The sequence below is a fragment of the Pipistrellus hanaki genome (assembly GCF_964339955.1).
Source record: "Pipistrellus hanaki genome assembly, chromosome: 8".
Lineage (NCBI taxonomy): Eukaryota > Metazoa > Chordata > Mammalia > Chiroptera > Vespertilionidae > Pipistrellus > Pipistrellus hanaki.
In genome coordinates this window covers 53,380,788-53,403,925 of record NC_140510.1, presented here as the reverse complement: position 1 = coordinate 53,403,925, position 23,138 = coordinate 53,380,788, and the positions used below count along the sequence as shown (strand labels likewise).

Below are 23,138 nucleotides of genomic sequence, written 5' to 3'. Positions count from 1 at the left end.
TTTTCCTGAGTTTGTTGGTAGATATAAGATTTAAAATTAGACTAATTATTATACAAAAATTCCGTTAAAATAGTTTAAAAATACTACTTCATTAAAAACTTTCTCAAATTAAGCAGCTTTGCAAATGTGCCCCATAGGAAACAATGTAGTATTTCGTTTCCAATGAACGTACCGCAAAGAAAATTTCTGCTTTGAATACTGTCAGAAAACAAAGAATTGACTGGTTCACTCCGGGCCGTCAGCACACCACCTCCCGGACTTGCCCCACGACTATGGTGCCCCAGAGCCTCACGCATCAACGCCCGGATCATGCAGCTGCACCACAGCGAGCACCACGTGGCCGATGTGAACCTGAACACCAGGAAGGCGAGGAAAAGTACCGGGAGGCACGGAGAAGGGTGACAGTACAACTCAAATAACTCTTCAGCCTGCCAGAAGTTCAACAGTGGAGGACGTATCAATCAGCATTTTCTCATCAGACCTGAGCCCTAGTGATGGTGCGAACCCAAAGGGGAGTTGTTGGAAGTCACCAAACGTGACTGGCTCCTTCGCCGCATGTAAGAGGTTAACTGACCGCTGTTTCTGCTGGCGTTCAAGGCTCAGGTGGGAGCTGGCCTGGTTTCCATAAGGAACAAGGATGATTATCGATTGCTGCTTGTTTTAACCAGGATCCCCTTCCAATGAACAGGTCTCATCTCATTCTACTTTTGGGGAATGATGTGTGGGAGCATGCTTATTACTTTCAGTATAAAAAAATATCTGAAAGCTATTTGGAATGTAATCAACTGAGAAAATGTAACTGAGAGATACATGGCTTGCAAAAAGTGTATCAGCATTACAGAAAACTCCTTATGGCTGATTTTGTAGTAGTGCAGAGTAAACATTTTCTTTAGAGCGCTAAAATACCCAGGAGGTTATGTCATCAAAAAGCCACCAAAATTATCACATCCCTTTACTATTGGGGCCCCAATGGAAGCCTTTCTGATCCTGTTCTATTACATTTATAGATAATCTAGATTTTTACCCTAGTTGTTTAACAATATTAAATCTCACCCCCAAGGAAACAAAAAGAACCAATTTAAAGAAAACTTTTACAATATAAAAGTCATTATACAACAATTTCATTTTATTTTTCCTTTATCTTAATCACATACTTTAAAAATATATATGAAAGATGTTAAAAACTGGAAAACCGAGATACGCAGGCATCATTAATACCAAAAACAGAAATTCAGAATGATTTCACATGTCACGTATTTAAACGTATCTCATTTTCAAATCTAGCTGCCTGACAGAATGGACTGTGGTCTGCTAGAACTGAATGGTGCGTTCCCCGGAGCCCCTTGCACACAACAATGGGGTTGCTGAGAGAAATGGCATCTTTAGAGGTGCTCTCCTGCGCGAATGTGGCCATTAAAGCCTTGAATTCTGTCAGCCGTGTTTTTAAGACCAATGATACTGATGTGATTGCAGGATACACATCACTCACCATGACTCCCAGATAGCGCTTGCTTTACAGCTGATTCCACAGGCACATACTTAGGCCCAGTAACAGGATATATAACATTTCCTATTTATTTACTGTTTAAGATGTTTTTCAATTTAATTTGGAATTATACTTACAGGTAGTAGTATATAGGTGCGTGCATCCTTGTTTATGGATTCAGTGTCAGACTGTGAATCACACACACGTGGGCCGTTCTGTACTCTCCTCAGTGTCCAGCACACTGACATTCATTGTCTAGTACAGTAATCAGTCAATATTCACCAGGACTTCTTTAGGCATTCCATTTTAGGATTCTTATAGAGACAAGCCAATTCAAAAAATGTTCTAGGCTTTGAAAATTTAATAAATGAAGGCACTTGCCATTACTGATTATAATTCAAAAAGGTGATGTTAAATTAAGGCCAGAAGTGGTAATTATTCTGTATGTGCCTACATGTGTAAAATGAGATCTAAGAAGGAATTAAGGAATACACTAAAAACAACATGGGTGAGACTATGAATAGGGTTATACTTGAAAATAATTTCCCCCCCCTATAAGTCGGAGCTATAAAATATAATCCTAATAGGTGTTTGTGAAAACTGAAAATATTTTTTAAATTCAATGACCTTTTTTTTTGCTCAATTGAAATTTTTACCATCACATACACCCTAAATTATAATTATTTGATTCTGAACAACCGAGAAACTAAAAGATCTTATTCTTAGATTTATATACTTAATTTTCTTACAAAAATAGCTTGTTATTGTGCCAATATTTATCTGAACATGATAGCCTTCAATTAATAATGGGAATGACCACGTTATCAATGAGTTATAGTGAAACTGCGAAGTTATTTTTCCTGTTTGAATAATTTAGAGAATAGACAAGAGTGAAAAACAACAACTATGAAGAAAAACTGGCAAATTTAAATGAAGGATACACAACAAAAGAACCCACAAGGCAAAAACATAAATATTAGAAAGATGCTTCAAAAGATAATTAGTATCACAGGGAAAACCTTTATGAAAAATATTTAGAAAATAAATTAACATATCTTTAAAATATAGAACTCTAAATACTTGATATATTTGGGATACTCTACAGTGCCCTGTTAATTGTTGCACATATTTTTTTTCTTCAGGTATTTCCAGATATGGTAGAAATCTATAGAATTTGCTAACTCACTGTTACAAAAATTTTTTTCAATTGTGGAAAATTAATTCTTCAACCTTTCAGAAAGAATGTAGAATCTCTTCACTATAATACATCATGAAAATAGGGTATCTGTTTATTTTGCCACATAACATTTTTTTTAAAAATGAAATAGGATTAGAGAATTTCAGAGAAGTTTTAGAAGAACAGGCGATTGAAATCCAAGTTCTCTTTTTTCAGGCGAGCCACAACACATTAAGTGATAAAGCCCATTTTGTTCCACTTAGACATATACTAGTACACTAGCAGAGCAGACTCATGTTCAAGCCAGCCAGCCCAAACATTTCTAGTAGTCAGCAATCTATGGCTCATGGACCGGATGTGGCTTGTGGTCTATTTGTGGATGGCCCTCAACTAAGAGTGGTTTTTACATTTTTCAAAGGGTTGTAAACAAAGCAAAACAACATATGTGATAAAGAACTGCATATGGTCTATACAACCTAAAATATTTATGACCTGGCACATTATAGAAAGCTTGCAGACCTTCTTTCATACCAATGTTGTATAGAATTTAGACAGTGCAATTACAAGTCCAATATAGTGTTCACTTATTCCCACCATGAATGTAGTAACAGTCTAAGAAGATATCTTCTGATGCCATTTGTCAGAATTTCTTTTCAACTTTTTCTTCATCTTCACTATTATTAAAGTTCATCCTTCAACAAAAATATAAAAACAATTGAAAGAGAAAAGAAACGTGAGATTAAAAAAGGGTAAAATAGTATAAGCTAACCAAAATTTTATCTTCTCAAAAATAATTACTCTATATTCTTATTTAATGAGCCCACCCACATAAGAAATGTACCTCTCCTACCTGTAACAATGGTAGAGGAAAGGTTATCATCTAGTTCTTACCAAGGCAGATACTATCAATTATAGCTTTATACATTCAAAGTCATATTTTGATGTGCTCTTTACAAGCAGCTGTAAGACTCTCTGTGCTGGGCTCTGTGGTTCTAATGATTCTACGGAGCCAGGCGTCCCTCTCCCTCTCCCAACGCTGTGCTGTTTCTTCTGCCCTCTCACTGTACAGGAAAGGAGTCCAAGAACCCTCATGTGATTGTATTCCTTTCAAAAAGCAATCTAGCATTCACGGACTCTTTGGTCTAAGTATGTCTTAGAATGACATGATTTAAAGAAGAAAAATAATTAACAGCCCTTGTAGGAACACCAGGAGAAAGGTTGCTTGATAGGTTAAAAATTGGAGAGGCCAGGAGGGTCATGGGTTCCAACACATCTCAACTAAATAAGAACAAAAGAGTATTTGCTCTCTAAACGTGTCTGTCAGGCGGCTCCCGTATATTTATTCCATTCCTAACAAGTCACTGCTTTACTTACATTTGAACAAAATGTAAATAATTTAGCCATAATTTCTTGTTAAGTGATTTTACTTGTCTAAATTTCTAAGCATTTCAGTATTTATAGACTACATTCTGATTTTCCAAAGAAGAATTTCCAACTACTTTCTATTTTTTGAAGCTTCATTTTCCCGCTTATTTATACATATAAAATATAAGAATAACTTTAGATAATGTTTGCAAAGTCAGCACTAGACTTAGTTCTTACCTTATTTCTCATTCCATGTTTTTGGAGATTTTCTAATTTTTCATATATTAAAGAAGCAATCTCTTTTGCATCTCTGGAATCTATTTGTTCTCCCCCAATATTTCTCTAAAATTAAAAACACTTTTCTTATAATCTTTTAAGTATCTAATCAAAACATGACATTTATATCCAAAGAACTTGTATAAAATAGCCCTTAAAGTTCCAAGTGTACGAAACTCAAATTTCTTCAAGGAAATAATAATGCTACATGAGCACAGTTAACCCATTATTTATCTGACATAAATGCTACTGATACTGTTATGAGAACATGGAAAAAATGCAGTTAACTCCAAACGCCTGAAAACATTTAAATTGTATAAGATATGCCCAGAGGACTGAAATCATTCTAATCTAATACAATCTCTGACACAGACAAAACCAGGACTAACCACCACAATGGAAAGCAACGCCTGTCTCCGGGCTCTCCTCCGCCCCAGCAGGAAGGTGCTGGGAGGGACAGGGGAATATGCCCAGCTCTGCTCATGTGGGATCTGGAGCCCGTTTCATTCCTCCTGGAGAGAACCCCACAATGATGTTAGGGTTTTGTTTCGTTATATAACTGCCCATCTGGATTTGCATTTCTGTTTATTCCCATCGTTATTCTACTTTGGCCTCCTCATCTAGCCTGGACTTCTGGGCCCTGCCTTTCAGTTTGGACAGAGATATTCTGGGTCCTAATCTTCCTCTGGACTCCTCTAGACATATGGTAACATCACATTTTCTCCTTTTTAAAAAATGTGTATCTATAAATTTTTTAATATAAATATACACACATACATATAAAAAATATATATCTATATACTTTTTAAAATTTAAACTCTTTTAAAAGTATTACATGAGTCTGCTTTTTCCCCCATTGACCTCTCCCTGGCTGCTTCCACCCCTCTAGCACATGCCCTCACCCCGCTACTGTCTATATCCATTGGTTATACTCATGCATGCATTCAAGTCCTTTGATCTCTTACTCCCTCACAGCCTGCCTTCCCTCATAGGTTGGACAGTCTGTTTGATGCTTCTATGTCTTTGGTTCTATTTTTGTTCAATAGTTTATGTTGTCACACACACACACACACACACTAATTTCAGGGAGGGAGGGAGGAAGAGAGGGAGAGAGAGAAGGAGAGGGAGAGGGAGAGGGAGAGGGGGGGGAGAGAGAGGGGGAGAGAGGGGGAGAGAGGGGGAGAGAGGGGGAGAGGGGGAGAGGGGGAGAGGGAGAGAGGGAGAGAGGGAGAGAGGGAGAGAGAGAGAGAGAGAGAGAGAGAGAGAGAGAGAGAGAGAGAGAGAGAGAAACAACAATGATGAGATAGAATCATGCACGCCTTACACTGGGGATCAAGCCTGCAACTGGAGCATGTGCCCTGATCAGGAATTGAACCGGATCTCCTGGTTCATAGGTCGATGTTCAACCACTGAGCCACCTAAGCCAGGCAATATTTTCAAAGAAGTCCCTCTATGGCCTGATCATTTCTATGATTGGTCATTTTACTGATATTTCTCTAACATCATTTTACATGATGTCACCCACTTCTCAGCTGTTCTGAAAATTGGGAAGCAAAGCTAGTGATTCCAAAGGAATGAAGATTCAAGTTCAGGTATAAAACCTTTCACCCTCAAGTTATGCTTACCTTATGCTGTTCTTAAAATAGAGTTAGCTCTTGGACTAATCAAAATCCTTCACTGAAAAATCTAAATGTCTGACAATTCTACATTTCTGAAATTTACCATTTATTTCTTTAGCACTATTTAAAAATGTATAATTACCTATAAATAACATAAGACCTTAATCAGATATTCTTTCTCAAAAAATATTAAAATATTTGAAATTATTTCATGTTTTATCAGAAAACATGAATATAGTACAAAGGAAATATTTTATCATAGTTCTAGTGACAAAAATGTCATTCTTTTACTTGGGAAGACAGCAAAGATGAGTCCTTTCAGTCAGCAATTATACTGGCTAATACACATATATTTTAAAAAATTATTTCTTTTAGAGAAAGAGAGGAGGTGGAGGTAGGGGAAGAGAGAAAAACAAACATCAATTTGTTGTTCCCCTTTATGCATTCATTGGCTGATTTTTCTGTGCCCTAACCAGAGATTGAACCTGCAACCTTGGCATATTGTTACCACATTCTAACCAACTGAGCAACCTGGCCAGGGCCAGACATATGCTTTTGTATTAGTAATCATAGAAGTTATCACCTGAATTTAAATTTTAAGACCCATGGGTTAGATATCTAGTTTGTTGGGGGGAAAAAGAAGTCACTGACCTATAAAAGGAATTATGACTGAACCAACTTTTATAGCCTAAATCATTCCTTAATAGTCCACAAGATAAACACTGGTACTAAGGTCATTTCAAAAGTATTACAATAGTATACTACCCTTTCCTGGAAAAAAACTTAATTATAAAGGTCCTATATATGTTAATTCTATAAAAGTAGGAAATATAAAACTTCACAGAAAATAATTACCTCAAATTCTATCACCCATAGAAAATCATGATTAGTATTTTGGTTTGTCTCTTGAGTAATTTTCTATTCATGAGTGTAAAAATTTTAAGGCAATAGAGATCATAGCAACTGTGAGACACAAAATCTTTTAAAATCATTTAGTTATATATAAAAAGGATCAAGTTTCAATAATCCTATATAATAAAAAGGTAATATGCAAATTGACCATTACTTCAACAAACTAGATAGCCGCACCCATGGGGACACAAGATGGTCACCATAAGATGGCTGGCAGGGGATGGCAGTTGGGGGGGACCAGGTCTGCAGGTGGTGGCAGTTGGGGGAAACCAGGCCTGCAAGGAGAGGGCAGTTGGTAGGGACCCAGGCTTGCAAGGGAGGGCAGTTGAGGGGGACCAGGATGGCAAGAGAGGGCAGTTAGGGGTGACTGGGCCAGTAGGGGACGCTAGTTCCGGGTGACCGGGCCTGCAGGGGAGGGCAGTTAGGGGCATCGATCAGGCTGGCACAGGAGCAGGTAGGCATCGATTAGGCTGACAGGCAGAAGCAGTTAGGGGTAATCAGGCAGGCGAGCAGTTGGGAGCCAGCAGTCCTGGATTGTGAGAGTGATGTCCAACTACCCACTTAGGCCTGATCCCAGTGGGAATTGGGTCTAAATGGACAGTCGGACATCCCCTGAAGGGTCCCAGATTGGAGAGGGTGCAGGTTGGGTTGAGGGATACCTCCCCTCCGTGCACGAATTTCATGCACCGGGCCTCTAGTATGCAATAAGATAATGACTAACAGAGAAGAAACTAGAAAAGAGCATTACTCAGTCTAAACAAAAAATCTTTTGGGCTTGGCCTGCTAAAGAAAAGGAACATGAAGGAAAAACCTGTACATACCTTTGCTCTTTCGTAGGGAAAGAATTTAACAGTTGGATAAGCTCTGATACCAGCTTTCTGGCATGTTTGAGCATTGGCCTGACAGTCTACTTTTCCAGCTTTCACTTTTCCTTTAATCATCTGAAAAAAGACAAATATCGTTTAACCATTCTCTTTGGCATAAAGTATTTTAGCAACCACAAAGCAATGTGATATTAAAAATTTCAAATCTTTATAAACCTAAGGATTTGTTATTTAAAACATTTCAATCCTTCCCATTCAAATAAGATTGTTTCCAAATTCTTACTGGCGCTTTGCATTCCTATTTGTCCAGCACCATGTCTCCAATAGCAATAATTTCTCCTTTACCTTATCAAGAAAACTGAGCTTTGCCCTAAATGACCTCAACTTCTTGGTACCCACACCTGTCTGTCACAGCACAAACATCTGGGATGGTCTTCTCCCTGTAGTTCTCCGGTTTCAGGTGCTGAGGTAGCACTCATCTTGTGGAAGACTGACTATTCCAGCTACACTCTCCAGTTATCTCACTAACATCTCTCTTACTTTCTCTAGTGTATATACTCTGTATACACATCCGATCAAATAAAGATTCCTTCCTTAACTGCAGGGAAGGAATTAAAAGGGAACAAGCAGGAGTGAGGCTTCTGGCTATTAAGGTTAGGAAAATAATGCTGACATTTAAGGAGGGGGAGAGAGAGAGAGAAATGAACACTGATTTGTTGTCTCACTTACTTATGCATTCATTGGCTGATTCTTGTATGTGCCCTGACCAGAGATTAAACTTGCAACCTTTGCTACTGGGACAATGCTCTAAACAACTGAGCAACTTGGCCAGAGCCAGGCATATGCTTTTGTATTAATAGTCATATAAGTTATCACCTAAATTTGAATTCGAAGACCCAGGGGGTAGATGTCTAGTTTCTTATTGGAGAAAAAAAAAAAAAAGTCACTGACCCAAAAACAGAATTAGGTAGAGATGTTGGCTAACTTTTTAAATAAAGAATGACACCTACTGCAATGATTATAGTTGTAGAAATGAAATAGTTTTTAAAATTTAGAGGGAACTTTTAAGAAAAAATAAAAATTGTATTTAAAATGTTTCAGCTAATTCTTAAGACAAGCATGTGATTACAATGTATTTAAGTAGGTAGACAAGACTTACCCTAGCTAAGAGCTCAAACTCTGGAGCGAAATTTTGGCAAGGTCCACACCAAGGAGCATAGAAGTCAACCACCCAATGGTTTTTTCCTTGTAAAACTTTTTCATTGAAGGTCTGAGGTGTAAGATCTATAGATGCTTGAGGCAAAAATCTGAGGCAAAAATCAAAATTATTTTTAATTATACAAAAATCAAAACAAACTTCTAAAATATCATGCTGCAAAAGTCTAAGTTAAAAATGACTTAAAAAAATGACAGTGTAATAAACCACAACCTTATCTTTGGTAAGTTATAATTTTTTACTAAGTGCTTTAAAACACTAGAATTTTAGACAATTCACAGTAAATTTAATTATAACATAAGAAGGTAAATAATATTAAATCCATTTCATAAGATAATATATTTTAGTTACTCACCCTAGACCCCAAATTCTTAGGGAATAGGCATCCCTATTCCAACCATTGTAACTACTGAAAAAAGAAAAATACATGTCAGCTGTAAATAGAATTTTTCATTATTGGATATGTTCAGAAAAAAATCTCATTGTAGCAATTTAAAGATAAATTTAACCCAATGACTTTATCTAGCATCTCTCTTCTCTGATACACTTAGCTATAAACACTGCTTACATGGCTTCCCAAATATATTTTTCACTAGTCTTAATGTCTTTTGTTCCAGACAGACCTGAATGTGTAGCTGCTTACCTGACACCTATAAACTCACAGAATGACAAAACGAAAAATATCCAAGGCTTTACTCCAGTTATTACTGTCTTAAAATTCATACCCATTTTTAAGAGCCACCTCACAAATGCAGTATTTCATGATTTTCTCAGTTGTGATTCCTTTCTCCTTTGAAATACATGGTTCATTTTTACTTCTTAAATAATATTTATTATATTTTGCCTTCCGATTTCCAGTTTTCTACCTGAAAAATCATGTGGTATTGTGGAAACATAGGTATTGACACAGACCTGGGTTCCAACTCCAACTTCAAACCTTAGCTGTTATCTAAGTTAATCTAAGGTCTTTGAATCTGTTTACTTATCTGATAAGTAATAGTATAGGAAGGGAAATAATTTTTGTTTTTTTTCAGGGTATGTGTGAGGATTAGAGGAGATAATGTGAGCAAAGATTAGTATAGTACCTGAAACTAATTAGGGACTTAATAAAGGTTAGTTCTTTCTCTCCTTATTTCTTCTTTACTAGACTGTCAGCTTCATGAACAGTGTAACTGTTCAGTTCTCTTTTCATTTTCCGAAGTTCTCATTAGCACACTATTTTAAGCATGGTGAGCTCCCAAAAAAGTACTTGTGTTAACTTTTATTTAGTCAGGATAACTTTTAAATGTTAACTGTATAAATGGTTATAGTAAGTGCCTTAAATTTTTAGACAGTACTTACTGATATTGATAAGCTTTATTTGATTTTGGGGGGAAAAATCTTATCTCAGGATATCTTCGAACATTTTCTTCAGAACAAAAAGAATGATACTGTTGGCAGTCTATGCTGCCCACATTGATTAGTCCAGTTAATGTCTGAAAAAGAAAAAGAGGAGACAAATATATCAAAGTGATTAGAAATTACCTCCACAACTGCTTTATATATATTTGCAATAGAGAAACTATCACTGAGATTATTTACTAGTATCATTGATTTTTATCAAATAAAAGATATTTTATCAAATAAAAAAATCACTGATACTAGTAAATAATATAATATTTAGAGTAATAAACTGGAAATCTAATTTTGTAGTTAAGAACTCACTACAATTATTGCATATTAAACAAATGATTTCATTCACTTATTATAGAGAAAATAATTAAAAAACACCAATTAATTAATCAATTAATTTTTAAAATCTTCACTCAATGATGTTTTCCATTGATTTTTAGAGAGCGTGAACAAAGAGAGTGAAATATCAATGTGAGAAGAACACATCGATTGGTTTCCTCCTGTACATGCCCTGATTAGGGCCTGGCCAGGGAGGATCCTGCAACTAGGGTATATGCACTTGACTGGAATTGAATCCACGACCCTTTTGTCTGTAGGCTGTCGCTCTATCCATTGAGCCAAATAGACCACGGTGAGAAAATGAAAATGTTTTCTAAAATGCAAAGTGTTAGAAACCAAGAACAAATGAAGGTTTTGGCAATGGTATTTCAGAATTACTTTTTCTTTTTTTCTTAAAAAAAAAAAAAAAAAAAAAAAAATATATATATATATATATATATATATATATATATATATATATATATATATATATATATTATTGATTTTTACAGAGAGGAAGGGAGAGAGATAGCCAGAAACGTCGATGAGAGAGAAACATCGACCAGCTGCCTCCTGCACACCCCCTACCGGGGATGTGCCTGCAACCAATGTACATGCCCCTGACCGGAATCGAACCCGGGACCTTTCAGTCCGCAGACCGACGCTCTACCGCTGAGCAAAACCGGTTTCAGCCAAAGTTACTTTTTCAAATGGAGACATGGGCTGTGGCCAGCACATGGACTCATAGCTAAATTTAAAAATTTTAATGAAAAGAGAATTAAGTTGTATTATCTCAAATGTTGATATCAGAAATCACTTTAACTCAAGTTTGTTCATGTTTTATCTTAGAAATAAACAGAAAGTAGTTACTGTATTTTCCATTCTGGTATTTAAATCTTTTCTTTCCAATCTTTCTTGATTTATATAAAACTATGTCTATTTGAATGAAATTTAAAAAATCCAAATAGTGTTGTAGATCAAAGCTATTTTTAAGTTCTACAATATTGTGAAGACACTATATCTGAGCTCTAAAAATAAAAACAAAGGAGACCTTTGGCAGAAGTTTGGTCAAATATGTATGGAGTGAAACACAAAAAAAGGTAAATTATTCTATACCATTCATATACCAGACAGAAACTAAGTTGAAATCCAAGTGGTATGATCAGAACTGTTAAGTTATAATCTAGAGGTGGGCTTACTCATGCCAGTTTCAAAATAATTCTGTTAAACATTCTTAGTAAATGTTTAGATTTGAAATAAATGATTTTATTATACCCGGGCCATTCGTTTCCATTCTGGCATTAAAACTTGACATGGATGACACCACGGAGAATAGAAATCAACCATCCAGACTTCATCATGTTTTCTTTGCTTAACTAGTTCATTGAAAGTGGTGGGTGACAGGGAGATCACTGAAGGATTCATAAGATCCTAAAAACAATACAGCTTTCATTATAACAGATATAGAAAAAGAGTTGTTCATATATTCTTAGCAAATTGTTGGTATCAGTCATTTAAAAAATGTTTTTGAATAAAGATACTTAAGAATATTTAAAAAGCATTTATGAATTAATTAAAAAAAAAGAAATGATCCCCAATTTTTTATTAAGTTTGGATTATTTCTATCAGTCTTCTTAAATTAAGGTATATTCTATTCCTATTTCTAATTATCACTAAAATAACAGACAACTTTAAGCTTATGAGATGAGGCAAGATTTTCAAGAGCTTCCCAGATGTGTACCTAAGAAATAGTTCTGTTTCAGAACCAATGCTTGGTTTGGAAATGGCCCTTTAATTAATAATGGAAAGCCTATTAGTCTATTTTCCTGACATTCTGACTGGAGACACTGCACACCCTCTCTACAGATCACTTGCTCCAAATGCTGTTTTAATAAAACTTTAGTCTATCGTGATTGGGTAATGCTAACGAAGATGTTAGCTTCACTGGGGGAAAACTCAAAAATCAAAACAACACAAAATCAAAAACTATTATTCTAGAGGAGGAGGGAGAGAAAAGGTCAGAGAATGGTCACTACATAAATAATAGGGTAAATTTTTTCATTCTTAAGAAACCCGTTTAACTACTTTAGTCAATTAATATTATTACTGGGGAAAAAGGAGATGCTATAGACATAGGACACCTCTGTGCTGATAACGGGTGTGGCACAGCTGCCCAGGCTTGAAAGAGGCCCTCCACTGGGGGTTGGCTAGACTGCCCTTACATTTCCTGGATGATACTGAGGTTACCCTACCTCATCTATATGGATGGACCTAAAAGAAGGTGTGGTGGTTCTAGCTGAGACAACATGGAGAGGGTGCAAAGCTTTATGTGAAAATATAATTTCAATGTATTCAAGAAACAGTTGTGCCCACTAAGTACAAGGCACTGAACTAGATATAATAAAATACAGACTTATTCTTAGAGTCTATAGTAAGTATATAAGAATAAAACATTAGAAAAATATAAGAAATTAATTTTCTTGTCAGAAAATAATGTGTTGGTATGAGAATAAATCCTGTTATTAAACATGATTAAATATTTATACAAAGAGTATACACACAGAGAAGGATTTACAGCCATGAACTTAAAATAACTTACTTCTATATTTTATAATATTACAGAATTAACTTAAATACCTCTATGAATTCCAAGATATGTTCAGCAGAGTGATGGCCTTCATATTCATGAACATTGGACTGGTTGAACACCACTGTTGTTGGATAAGCCTGAATGTTATACTGTTAAGAATGAGAAGACAAATTAACATGGCTTTATACATTTAACCAGTTTGTTTCAAATTTATAACCAGTTTTGCTGAAATCGGTTTAGCTCAGTGGTAGAGCGTCAGTCTGCGGACTGAAAGGTCCCAGGTTCGATTCCAGTCAAGGGCATGTACGTTGGTTGCGGGCACATCCCCAGTAGGGTGTGTGCAAGAGGCAGCTGGTCGATGTTTCTCTCTCATCGACGTTTCTGGCTCTCTATCTCTCTCCCTTCCTCTCTGTAAAAAATCAATAAAATATATTTTAAAAAAAATTTATAAACAGTTTGTCTTTAAGTAATATGATTTAAAAGACCCATTGCTAAATTGCTGGTGACTAAGACAAAATTTGCAAAAGAATTGGATTCACAATTGTACTGATGAATACCTAATCCTTACTTACAGGTTCCGCCTACTACAACCTATCTAATAAAAGGGTAAAATGCAAATTAACTGTCACTCTGTCACAAAGATGGTGGTGCCCAGTCCTCTCAGCCCTGCAGGAGTCCCTTCATCCCGGGGGGAAGGTAGCTGCTGAGAGTGGCCTGGCAGAATGCTTGCTTTGTTGCCGTGGAGGGCCTCTGGACCGTGAAGGTCCTCTGGGCAGCAGGCATGGAGTGGCCAGGCCCTGCAGAAAGCTACTGGTGCACAGATTCGTGCACAGGGCTACTAGTAAGACATAAAATCCAAAGGCATCAAATGCAGGGGAGTACGGATAATTATGAGCTTGGTCCCTTTTTACTCCCCTGAACTTAATTTAAATTGAACATTTTTAATGTTTGGTGCATTTCTTCTTTTGTGATATCTGTAAACTTTAAAAAAAAATTGATTTATTGTCTTTAAATATTCTGGACTGTAAGGCTTTGTCAGTTATATGTGCAGCCTGTTCCCTTAACTTTATAGTGTCTCTTTGGTAACAGTTTTTACATTTAATGTAGTCAAATTCATTCATATTCATTGATTTTTATATTTAGTTTTAGTGTGTGGAGAAATTAGTCCTCACACAGAAGTCATAAAAAACATTTCATCCTACATTCACTTCATCTTTTAAAAAAGTTTTAGTTTTTATAAATTTTGATTTAAAATACAAAAACAGAATAAAGTCTCATGCACTCTTGGGACTACAACAATCATTTACTCAACGGCTTTTTAATTTATTTTTAATATGTTTTATTATTTAGAGAGAGGAAGGGAGAGAGAGACAGAAGCATTGAGAAGAGAGAAGCATTGATTGGCTGCCTTCTGCATGTCCCCTACTGAGGATCAAGGCTGAAACTTAAGCGTGTGCCCTGAACAGGAATCAAACTGTGATCTCTTGGTTCATGAGTCAACACTCAACCACTGAGCCACTGTGGCCAGGCCTCATGGCTACTTTTAATTTCTCTACTTCCTCCCACTCTACCCTACTGCAAGATTATTTTAAAGATAATTCCAGATGACTTATCATTTCATTCAGAAATATTTCAGTATATTAAAAACATATTTCCCAAAATATAACCACATTATCATTTTCATATCTAAAAATTAACAATTCCTAAAAATCATTAGATATCCTATCAGTTTAAATTTCCCCAGTTTGGTCTTTGTTTTTGCAGTTGGGTTTGCTTAAACTGCATCCACAGGAAGACTAAAGTTACATTTGAATGGCATGTCTTCTAAGTCTTTAATCTTCTTCCCCTTTTAATAAATGTGTCCAATAAACTGGGTCTTTGTCTTATAAAGTCCTCTATATGCTGGGATTTGCAAATTGCACACCCATGTTGTCACTTAATCTGTCCTTCAATACATTAATAGAGCCGATGACTTCATTTAAATTTTTTCCAAGAATATTTTATAGGGGGCATTGTATACTTTCATCATGAGGTATATTAATTTCTAGTACTTTTTAAAAGTGAAGAGTGAAAATTAACTTCATATCTTATTCATTTTAATTTCCTTCTACTAGCTATCCAATTACAAGGAAAGCCAAAGAATAAAGCTATCGACTGCCAAAAGGAAATATTAAGTTAAAAAATATAAAGATCTTAAATAATTTAAAAATCATATATTTTATCAAGTCAACTAAATATTTTTCTGAGTTTAATAAATAAGACTATATCTACACTTAACTACATATACTATATTTTAATCCATAATTTTGTTGAAGTTATTGGTTTAAACAATTACTATTCTAAATGTAGATATATTTTTGAAAAGGTTATTTTAATATCAGATTAATTAAAAAAGACTTTTAATACTTTGCCTTACCATGTTACAAAGTCCCTCATGAACTGTACAATCTAGTGTACCAAATTTAAGCTGACCATAAAGATGCTTTGATGCTTTTCGCAACTCTGGCAATAAAGCTCGACATGGTGGACACCACTACAAAAGAAAAAATATTCATAAGCACTGAGCCAAATAAAATGAACAACAAAACTTACATAATTTTTCCAACAAGCAATTTAAATAAGACAAACCACACTTAGTTGCAAATCTTATGCTTGTATATACTTAATCCTTAGAGGGAAGTACATCAATGCTCTCTTAGATACAATATGTGGTTGTAGCCAAACTGTATCCATGATTCAAGGTTATCTAGAAAATGTCTTTTTGCTATAACAAAAGAAAATCTGACAATATTCAATTTTGACAGATAAAAATAACTTACAGGGGCAAAGAAATCAACAAGCCATGGTTCTTTGTCATTGGCAGGAAAATTCTGAGGTCCAAGTGTGGTAACATGAGAATGAACACTTTCTTTGGCAAAGGCAAGTATATCATAGAGAATCTTCTTCCCTTTGAAATTGAGTAAGAGAAAAGTTAAAATCCATATTCTGCTCTTTATCTATAAAAACATGTTTGTATGGAAATTAATATATCGATATTAGTAAATAATACAAGAATAAACTCTGTTTCATATACTCAACAAGTATAAACCTACCCACCCCTGTATTTGGAAGGGCAAGAAGGAATGCAGGAGGAAGAAAAATTTTATATGGAGGCACAGAAGTGTGAAAGAACATATTTTCATGGATCCACAAGTAGCTGGAGCTACAATTATTTGGAAGGGTAAAGATGGGGCTGAAAGAGCCATCAGAGGCAGATTGTGAATGTATACTGTTCATTTAACAACTATATACTGAGTTCCTACTATACACCAGACACCATTCTTGGTGCTGGAAATAGAGTGGTGAGCAAAACAGACAAAGTCATTGCTCCTATGCTAAGAAATCTGAACTTTAGTTTAAAAGAAATCAGCAGTCAAGGCAGAAAAATGACATGAGAATGTTTTAGATATTCTAGGGTCGTGGTCAGCAAACTGTGACTCGCGAACCACATGCAACTCTTTGGCCCCTTGAGTGTGGCTCTTCCACAAAATACCATGGCCTGGGCGAGTCTATTTTGAAGAAGTGGCATTAGAGGAAGTTTAAAGTTAAAAAATTTGGCTCTTAAAAGAAATTTCAACATTGCCAACCACTATTCTAGAGCAATAAATGCAAATAAAACCAAGAACCAACAATAAAGAATAAAGGCTATGAAATGGAAAACTATCAGAGGATGATATAGTACATGATGGATCTGTGCTGGAGTTCTTTTCCCAGCCTTACAAAGGGTTCAGCATTCTGGAGAAACGGGCTACACGTAGATGATTAAGAATGAAAGATAGTTTTGAAAGGCACTGGGGGTCGGTCAGAGGAGCTTCAGCTAAAAGGAACTGAAGACTCTTACCTTGACCAAAGACTGGTGCTTTTATTCTAACACAATTTGTCCCAAGGCAAGGTGGAAATATACACTTCAAAGGGTAAGTTATCAAAGAATACAGAAGCATTATCAGTTTGGGGACTAGCCTACAGCTGTTCAGGTGTTTGGCCAACAGGAGCAATAAAATGCCCTGAACTATCTGGCAGCTAACAATAATCCTATTCAGGTTTGGGGGAAGTGCCTTAGCCTTTTCCAACAGGTAAATTACTTATGTGGCTCACCCTTGTTGAGCCCCCCAAGTCCCATCAACCTTTTGACGGAACTCTTGTAATTATTACATGCCGGAGTTGGTTCTCCGGCAGATCTGAAATAAGGCAGCAAGCACAGAAATGAAGAGGAGTCAGAAATATTTCAGAGGTAAAAAAAAGAACAGAACTCCATTATTAAAACCTGGTCATTTCTAGCACTTTAAGGAGGTAGCATTTAGTGAACTATAAGCCTAGGCTTTGGAGACAATTGTATTTGGATACAAAATCTTCTTGACCAATTTGTCATGGGCAAAGTTACTTAGTCTTTCTGAGCCTCAATTTTCTCCCTTGCAGGACTGTTGTGAAGTTAAAAAAATGGAAATACGAAAGTATGCAAAACCTTTAGAAAAATGTTTGCCACCGAAAAAGTACAGAATAAACAGTTGTTCCTACTGGTTACCAAGCCTTTGTTCACACAGTTCCTATCGCCTAAAGGGACTCACTTCTCATTCTTCTGTATTTGCTTTGGGAAATTGAGCATTCAAATATCACCTGAATTCAAATATCACCTCTTAACTTATACTATGCAAAAGTCTCTTTGATTTTATTAATTTATGCATAATGACTATTACATTGGTTTTCATATTTGCTTATAGATCTCTTTCTTCTCACTTGTACTAGAGATTTTAAGCTTCTTGACAGTCAAGTCCATGTCTTGACAACTTTGCATTCCTAACACCCAACACAGGCACAATGTTAGTATCTGTTATTCACTGTGATAGTTAGTAGTTTGCTTGTCTCTTGCTACATTTCACCTTTTCAGGAGAGACACTGTGATGCATCCCAAACCCTAGGAACTGGAACTTTGCTTACATGAATGTAGAGCTGCAGTCCCAAACAAGCTGTAATGTAGAAATGTGATTATAAATTCAAGGAAGATGACAAAGCAGTCAATGGAGACGCTTGGTAGGCTAGTGGAGGAAACATCTAAAACAATGTCTGAAAATTACTCATAATGGTTGAGATGCTACATTTGGTAAACTGGAATGAACACTATAGATGCTACTTTGGTCAACAAGCAAGATCCTTAAATTCCTCCCTAGCCTAACCTGTCACAACAGTTCTTGCTGAAACACTGATCAACAATCAAGAGTATAAAACAACTAAACATAGTTAAAAATGTCTTTCCTCACAAGAAACAAATTTATTAATAAGATAAATTATTTATACATGTGTCCATATAATACAAGGTAAAAAATAAGATTAAAAATTATAGTCAAACCTTGTTTCATTGGGCTTTGCTTTATTGCGTATCACAGATGTTGTGTTTTAAAAGTATATTAATTTATAGATTTCAGAGAAAAGAGAGATAGAAACATTAATAATGAGAATCATCGATTGGCTGCCTCTTGCACGCCCCACACTGGGGTTCTGAGGCTGCAACCCAGGCATGTGCCCTGACCGGGAATCAAACCATGACCTCCTGGATCATCGGTCTATGCTCAACCACTGAGCCACGCTGCCCAGGGACAGATGTTGCATTTTTACAAAATGAAGGCAAGAACCTCCACCAATCAAAAAGGTTTCGATTTTTTTTTTTTTATTGTGGTGATCGGGAACCCAACCACAATATCTCTGAAGTATGCCTGTACTATTTGAAAATGAGGATACATTTTTATCATTTTTTTCTCCTTACCATGATGAATTTCATATTCTTTGGTTCCTCGTCCTTTAAATACTGCTAGACATGGTTGAAAAACATAGAGATTGCTACAGATATCTGGTGCAGAGGAACAGTCAAACTTGCCAATCTAAAGCAGAAAGAAAGTTTAATTAGATGAAAATGAAATCTTATCCAATCAATTAAACATTCATAAGGGTAATCACAAAATGACATTGCTTTAACAACAGTTTCTAAACAGAAGTTAATAGGCTATAAATATATAAGAGAGATAAAAATAATTAATTTACATTTAACACTAAAACAGACACACACAAAAGCTCCCAGAAAGTTAACAAACCTGACAAGAAATTTCCAAGATAATATAAAGTTGTTTAAGAAAGCCACCCTTCTAAAAATGTAAAGAATATTTATATAATCTTGAGGTGGGGAGAAAGAAACCTTTTCATGTGAGACCCCAGAAGCAGAGAATAAAGAAAAAGGCTGACATTTTCATACATTGTGGAAGAAAACCAGTTATTTAAAATATAACTTCATGTATTGAATTAATAAGAAAACATAGAAGCAGAAAGCTGGGCAGAATACATTTTTCTTACTTGAATATGTTCATTTTTAAGTAGAGTCTTTAGTTTCTTCAACTCAGGATCATTTGAATTTCCATTTTTTCCAAAATGAAAAAATAAGAGCCATCGATGATGAGCCAAATGATCCTTAAAAGTAATTTAAAAAGTTAAAAAGAAATGTGAGACAGGAAGGAAATAATATTTCTGAGTTCTAATATTTCTTTTTATTCTCTTAGAGTTAATTTGAATAATCCTAACTATTACTTCAAAATAATGTAAAAAATTCAGGCACATCCATATTTTATTTTGTAGTTTATTTGGGATAATGCCATGTAAATCAATTATATAAGATTACAGAAGGATAAAAGTCACTACATTTTAAAATGTTAAAGTAGACAACTGATTCTACTATAAGTATTTCTGAAGCTGCTTCTTAATTACTCACTGAATAATATAAATAGTTCTGTAAGCAAGAACATAAAGTTTCAAATCAGATCCAAAGTGGCTTTGTGATCAAAATCTTGCTTTTATGACATTCCTGAAGCCCTTTAGTACTGGTTAAGTTTTACAAAACTACAGATCCTCCCTGTGCCACCAGCAGCTCTGGCAATTGGAGTTTACCGGTAACCTAAAATTGACTGATATATAATCCTTTGAAACTACTACGTACTTTCTCTCTAGTGATGAATAAATCAAATGTTGGCTAAACTATTAAGACTTGAAATGTTAGCAATGTTATTTATCATTATAAAAATATTACCTCTAGTGTGTCTGCCGAAAGTAGTTCAAAATCTGGAAGATTATGCATTATTTCCAAATATATTTCTTTAGCATCCAATGAATTAAGAAACTAGAATAAGAAAATCATATTGTAATTTTTTTTAAGTCAACATCCATTTACTTTAGTGTCTTTTTTGTTGTTGTTTCCACAGAAGAACTTTTAAGGAAAAAAGTCACAGAAGTTAAATAGTTTTCAAGCTGTTTATTCTAAATGTTATCTTTAAAAAAAAGTATTATATTTTGGCAATTATTAAAAATTGTATAACTGGGTTGTTGTTTTTTAAAAAAAGTTATGTAAGACAAATTTCATTATTAGGTGTTTTGTTGCCTGGAATTGCCCATTAACTGTTCTGTGTGTTCTACAATAATCCCCACCACACCCTGGAGTAACTGCATCATGAGGAAAGTGCTATCTTATGTTCAGTTCAATGTTAATGCTAACCATGTTTCATACAGAATGCCAATGCTTTACCCATTATTTAAGAATTGTTAAAACACTATAGAGTATTTGATGATCCATGACACTTCATACCCCAATCAATAATCAATAGGAATTAAGATAAGAACTTATAACTAGAAAATGAAAAGGCACATTATACAGGTTTTTTAGAAATAATGTTCAAAAAACCAAACTACCTATGGGTTTTGCAGAGTAAACTATACTGGTAAAGATCTTATTTTAAATGTGTTTTAGAACTAGGTCTCATTTAAAATATAAACAAATAATTGAAGAAGCCACACCTCCCTTCTAACACATCTCCTTTACTTCTGCCCATATTTCATCCTTAGCATATTTTTCTCACAGAACTATCTGGTGGTCTAATTCTCAATGAAGCAGCTGTTACTATAATAAAGAGTGCAGCACTAGAATGCAGTCTGGAGTGGAAGCAGAGACCTAGGCCACAGATAAAACCGAAGAGTTGTCAGCACCAAGTCCTAATTGTATGCACACCTAAGCAGAGATCTGGAAGGATATTCACCAAAATTTGACAGTACTGGTCTATTGGTGATTTGATTTCAGTGAATTTTACATCTTTTTTTTAAACATTTCTTTACTATATATAAATTTCTGTAATGAATATGTCTGTTTATCAACATCAAAAAAACAATTTACAGAAAAGAAAATTAAAAAAGTTAATTTTTTGAGTCTTTTTTTTTGGAGTTTCTTAGAAACTTGTCTGATATCTCATTATTTATATCTCAACTCCTTGATAACTAGCGTGACCCTCAATTTCTTCATTCTTAAAATGAGGGAGGTGAACCATACCGGTAGATCACCGCACTGAGTTTACACCAGAATCTAACAGGGTGCTTAAAAAAATAAATACTGGGTTCCAGCCAAACCGACCAATGACTTGTATTTTAACATCAGAAAATATATAAATAGAAACTAATGAAAATTCATTTAACCTAAGGATGAAAATATAATAGTTTGAAAATATAATAGTTTATATCAGTTAAAAATAATTCTTATAGCAGACTTTATAAACCGAAGAATGTATTAAACAGAATCCCAGGAATTAAATTTGTTCTAGATTATTAAACGTTCCAAATTCAGATGATATAAACTGATTCATTTTCTTATTCTTTGATTACAAACAACATAGTTAAGTGTGTGCATTCAAAGAAATGAAAATGAGTCATACCAAAACATTGCTTTTCTCTTTATCATTTAAACTGGCTCCAGGAGGAAAATAGGCGGTAGAACTTGTTGTTATATCCAAACTTGTACAAAGGTTGGCCTGGGTGGCACAGTCCATCCATCCTACATTAACAAGACCATCCTAAAATAGAAAGAAAAAACAATAAAAACAAAGGCCAAATGGAAGACCAAGTTTCCCCACAAAGGGAGCTTCAACAACAAAGTATCAAAAACAAAGACTACTTACCCAAACATTGTATGATGAGAGCTAACTAAATAACAAAATAACAAACAAAACAATAAAGTTTGGAAATGATAAAAACACTGATATATAACTCTGGTTAAAAAGGACTTCATAATTAAAGAATACTTAGTAGTGAATGACAATGAAAGCACCACATGCCAAAATTACTGAAAACAGTTCATTATTAGAAATCTACAACTATGACTACATTTATCAGAAAATAAGAAAGGTTACAAATAAGCAAGTTAAATGTTCAAAAAACTACCAAAAACAATATCTAGAATCCATTTTTAAATGTGTGTGTGTGGTGTTTTTTTATTTTTTGACATGGCTATATGCTAGAAGTCTTACAAAATAATTCATGCTTACCAACATGCCACTAAGCCTGAGACGTGTCTGTGAAGTCAAACAATCTGGAAGGAAAAAAATAGCTCTTTTGAGTGTATACCTCCATTGCCTTTTCACAAAGCTGTCATGCTGATTCTAAGGCAGTTATTTGAGCTCTATTGGTAAATACTGAAATCTTTATTCACTAGATAACTACTGCGGTCAAAGTTTCATTCTACATACACATTACCACTCTCACTCACTCATTCTTTTATTCCCCTTAGATTCCTAGGATTTCCAGCTAAAGAGAAAAGGGGTAATTTTCTCTCAAGCATTCCTTTAGGATCTTACTCTGAAATTTCTCTGATCAATAATCCCCTTTACCTTAGATATCTTACAATTGTGGAGAAATAACATGTAATAAACTTTTTTTTGATAAAAATTATGTAAAAACATCCTTAAAATAAGACAAAATAGCCTCTTCATTATTTTTATAAAAGTTCTGTAAATATAAATACTAACACTAAATGAGATAACTTTGAAGGGAGCCTGTAGCATCACAGAGCCTACAGAGATATGTAGAATCTCGAATTTTAAGAGTTTTTTTCATGTGTAAATAAATGGA

The 23,138-nt window shown here is 34.9% G+C and overlaps 1 protein-coding gene across 2 annotated transcripts in view; it reads right to left on the bottom strand.

Moving 5' to 3' along the window:
• Positions 1 to 2,035: 2,035 nt before the first annotated feature.
• Positions 2,036 to 23,138, bottom strand: part of DNAJC10 (DnaJ heat shock protein family (Hsp40) member C10) — a 32,643-nt gene continuing 11,540 nt past the window's right edge. The window contains exons 9-23 of one of the 2 annotated variants that reach the window (XM_084892589.1): positions 22,556 to 22,599; positions 21,947 to 22,084; positions 20,281 to 20,370; positions 19,554 to 19,667; positions 18,973 to 19,087; positions 15,995 to 16,122; positions 15,592 to 15,708; positions 13,223 to 13,324; positions 11,861 to 12,016; positions 10,217 to 10,350; positions 9,231 to 9,284; positions 8,819 to 8,966; positions 7,657 to 7,776; positions 4,266 to 4,370; positions 2,036 to 3,355 (exon numbers count right to left, since the gene is read on the bottom strand). In XM_084892589.1, coding sequence (XP_084748715.1) covers positions 3,344 to 3,355; positions 4,266 to 4,370; positions 7,657 to 7,776; positions 8,819 to 8,966; positions 9,231 to 9,284; positions 10,217 to 10,350; positions 11,861 to 12,016; positions 13,223 to 13,324; positions 15,592 to 15,708; positions 15,995 to 16,122; positions 18,973 to 19,087; positions 19,554 to 19,667; positions 20,281 to 20,370; positions 21,947 to 22,084; positions 22,556 to 22,599 — 1,577 coding nt within the window. In that variant the 3' untranslated portion in view covers positions 2,036 to 3,343. Of the gene's footprint in view, positions 3,356 to 4,208; positions 4,371 to 7,656; positions 7,777 to 8,818; positions 8,967 to 9,230; positions 9,285 to 10,216; positions 10,351 to 11,860; positions 12,017 to 13,222; positions 13,325 to 15,591; positions 15,709 to 15,994; positions 16,123 to 18,972; positions 19,088 to 19,553; positions 19,668 to 20,280; positions 20,371 to 21,946; positions 22,085 to 22,555; positions 22,600 to 23,138 lie in introns of those variants that run through there. The other variant, XM_084892588.1, reaches the window with a different exon arrangement.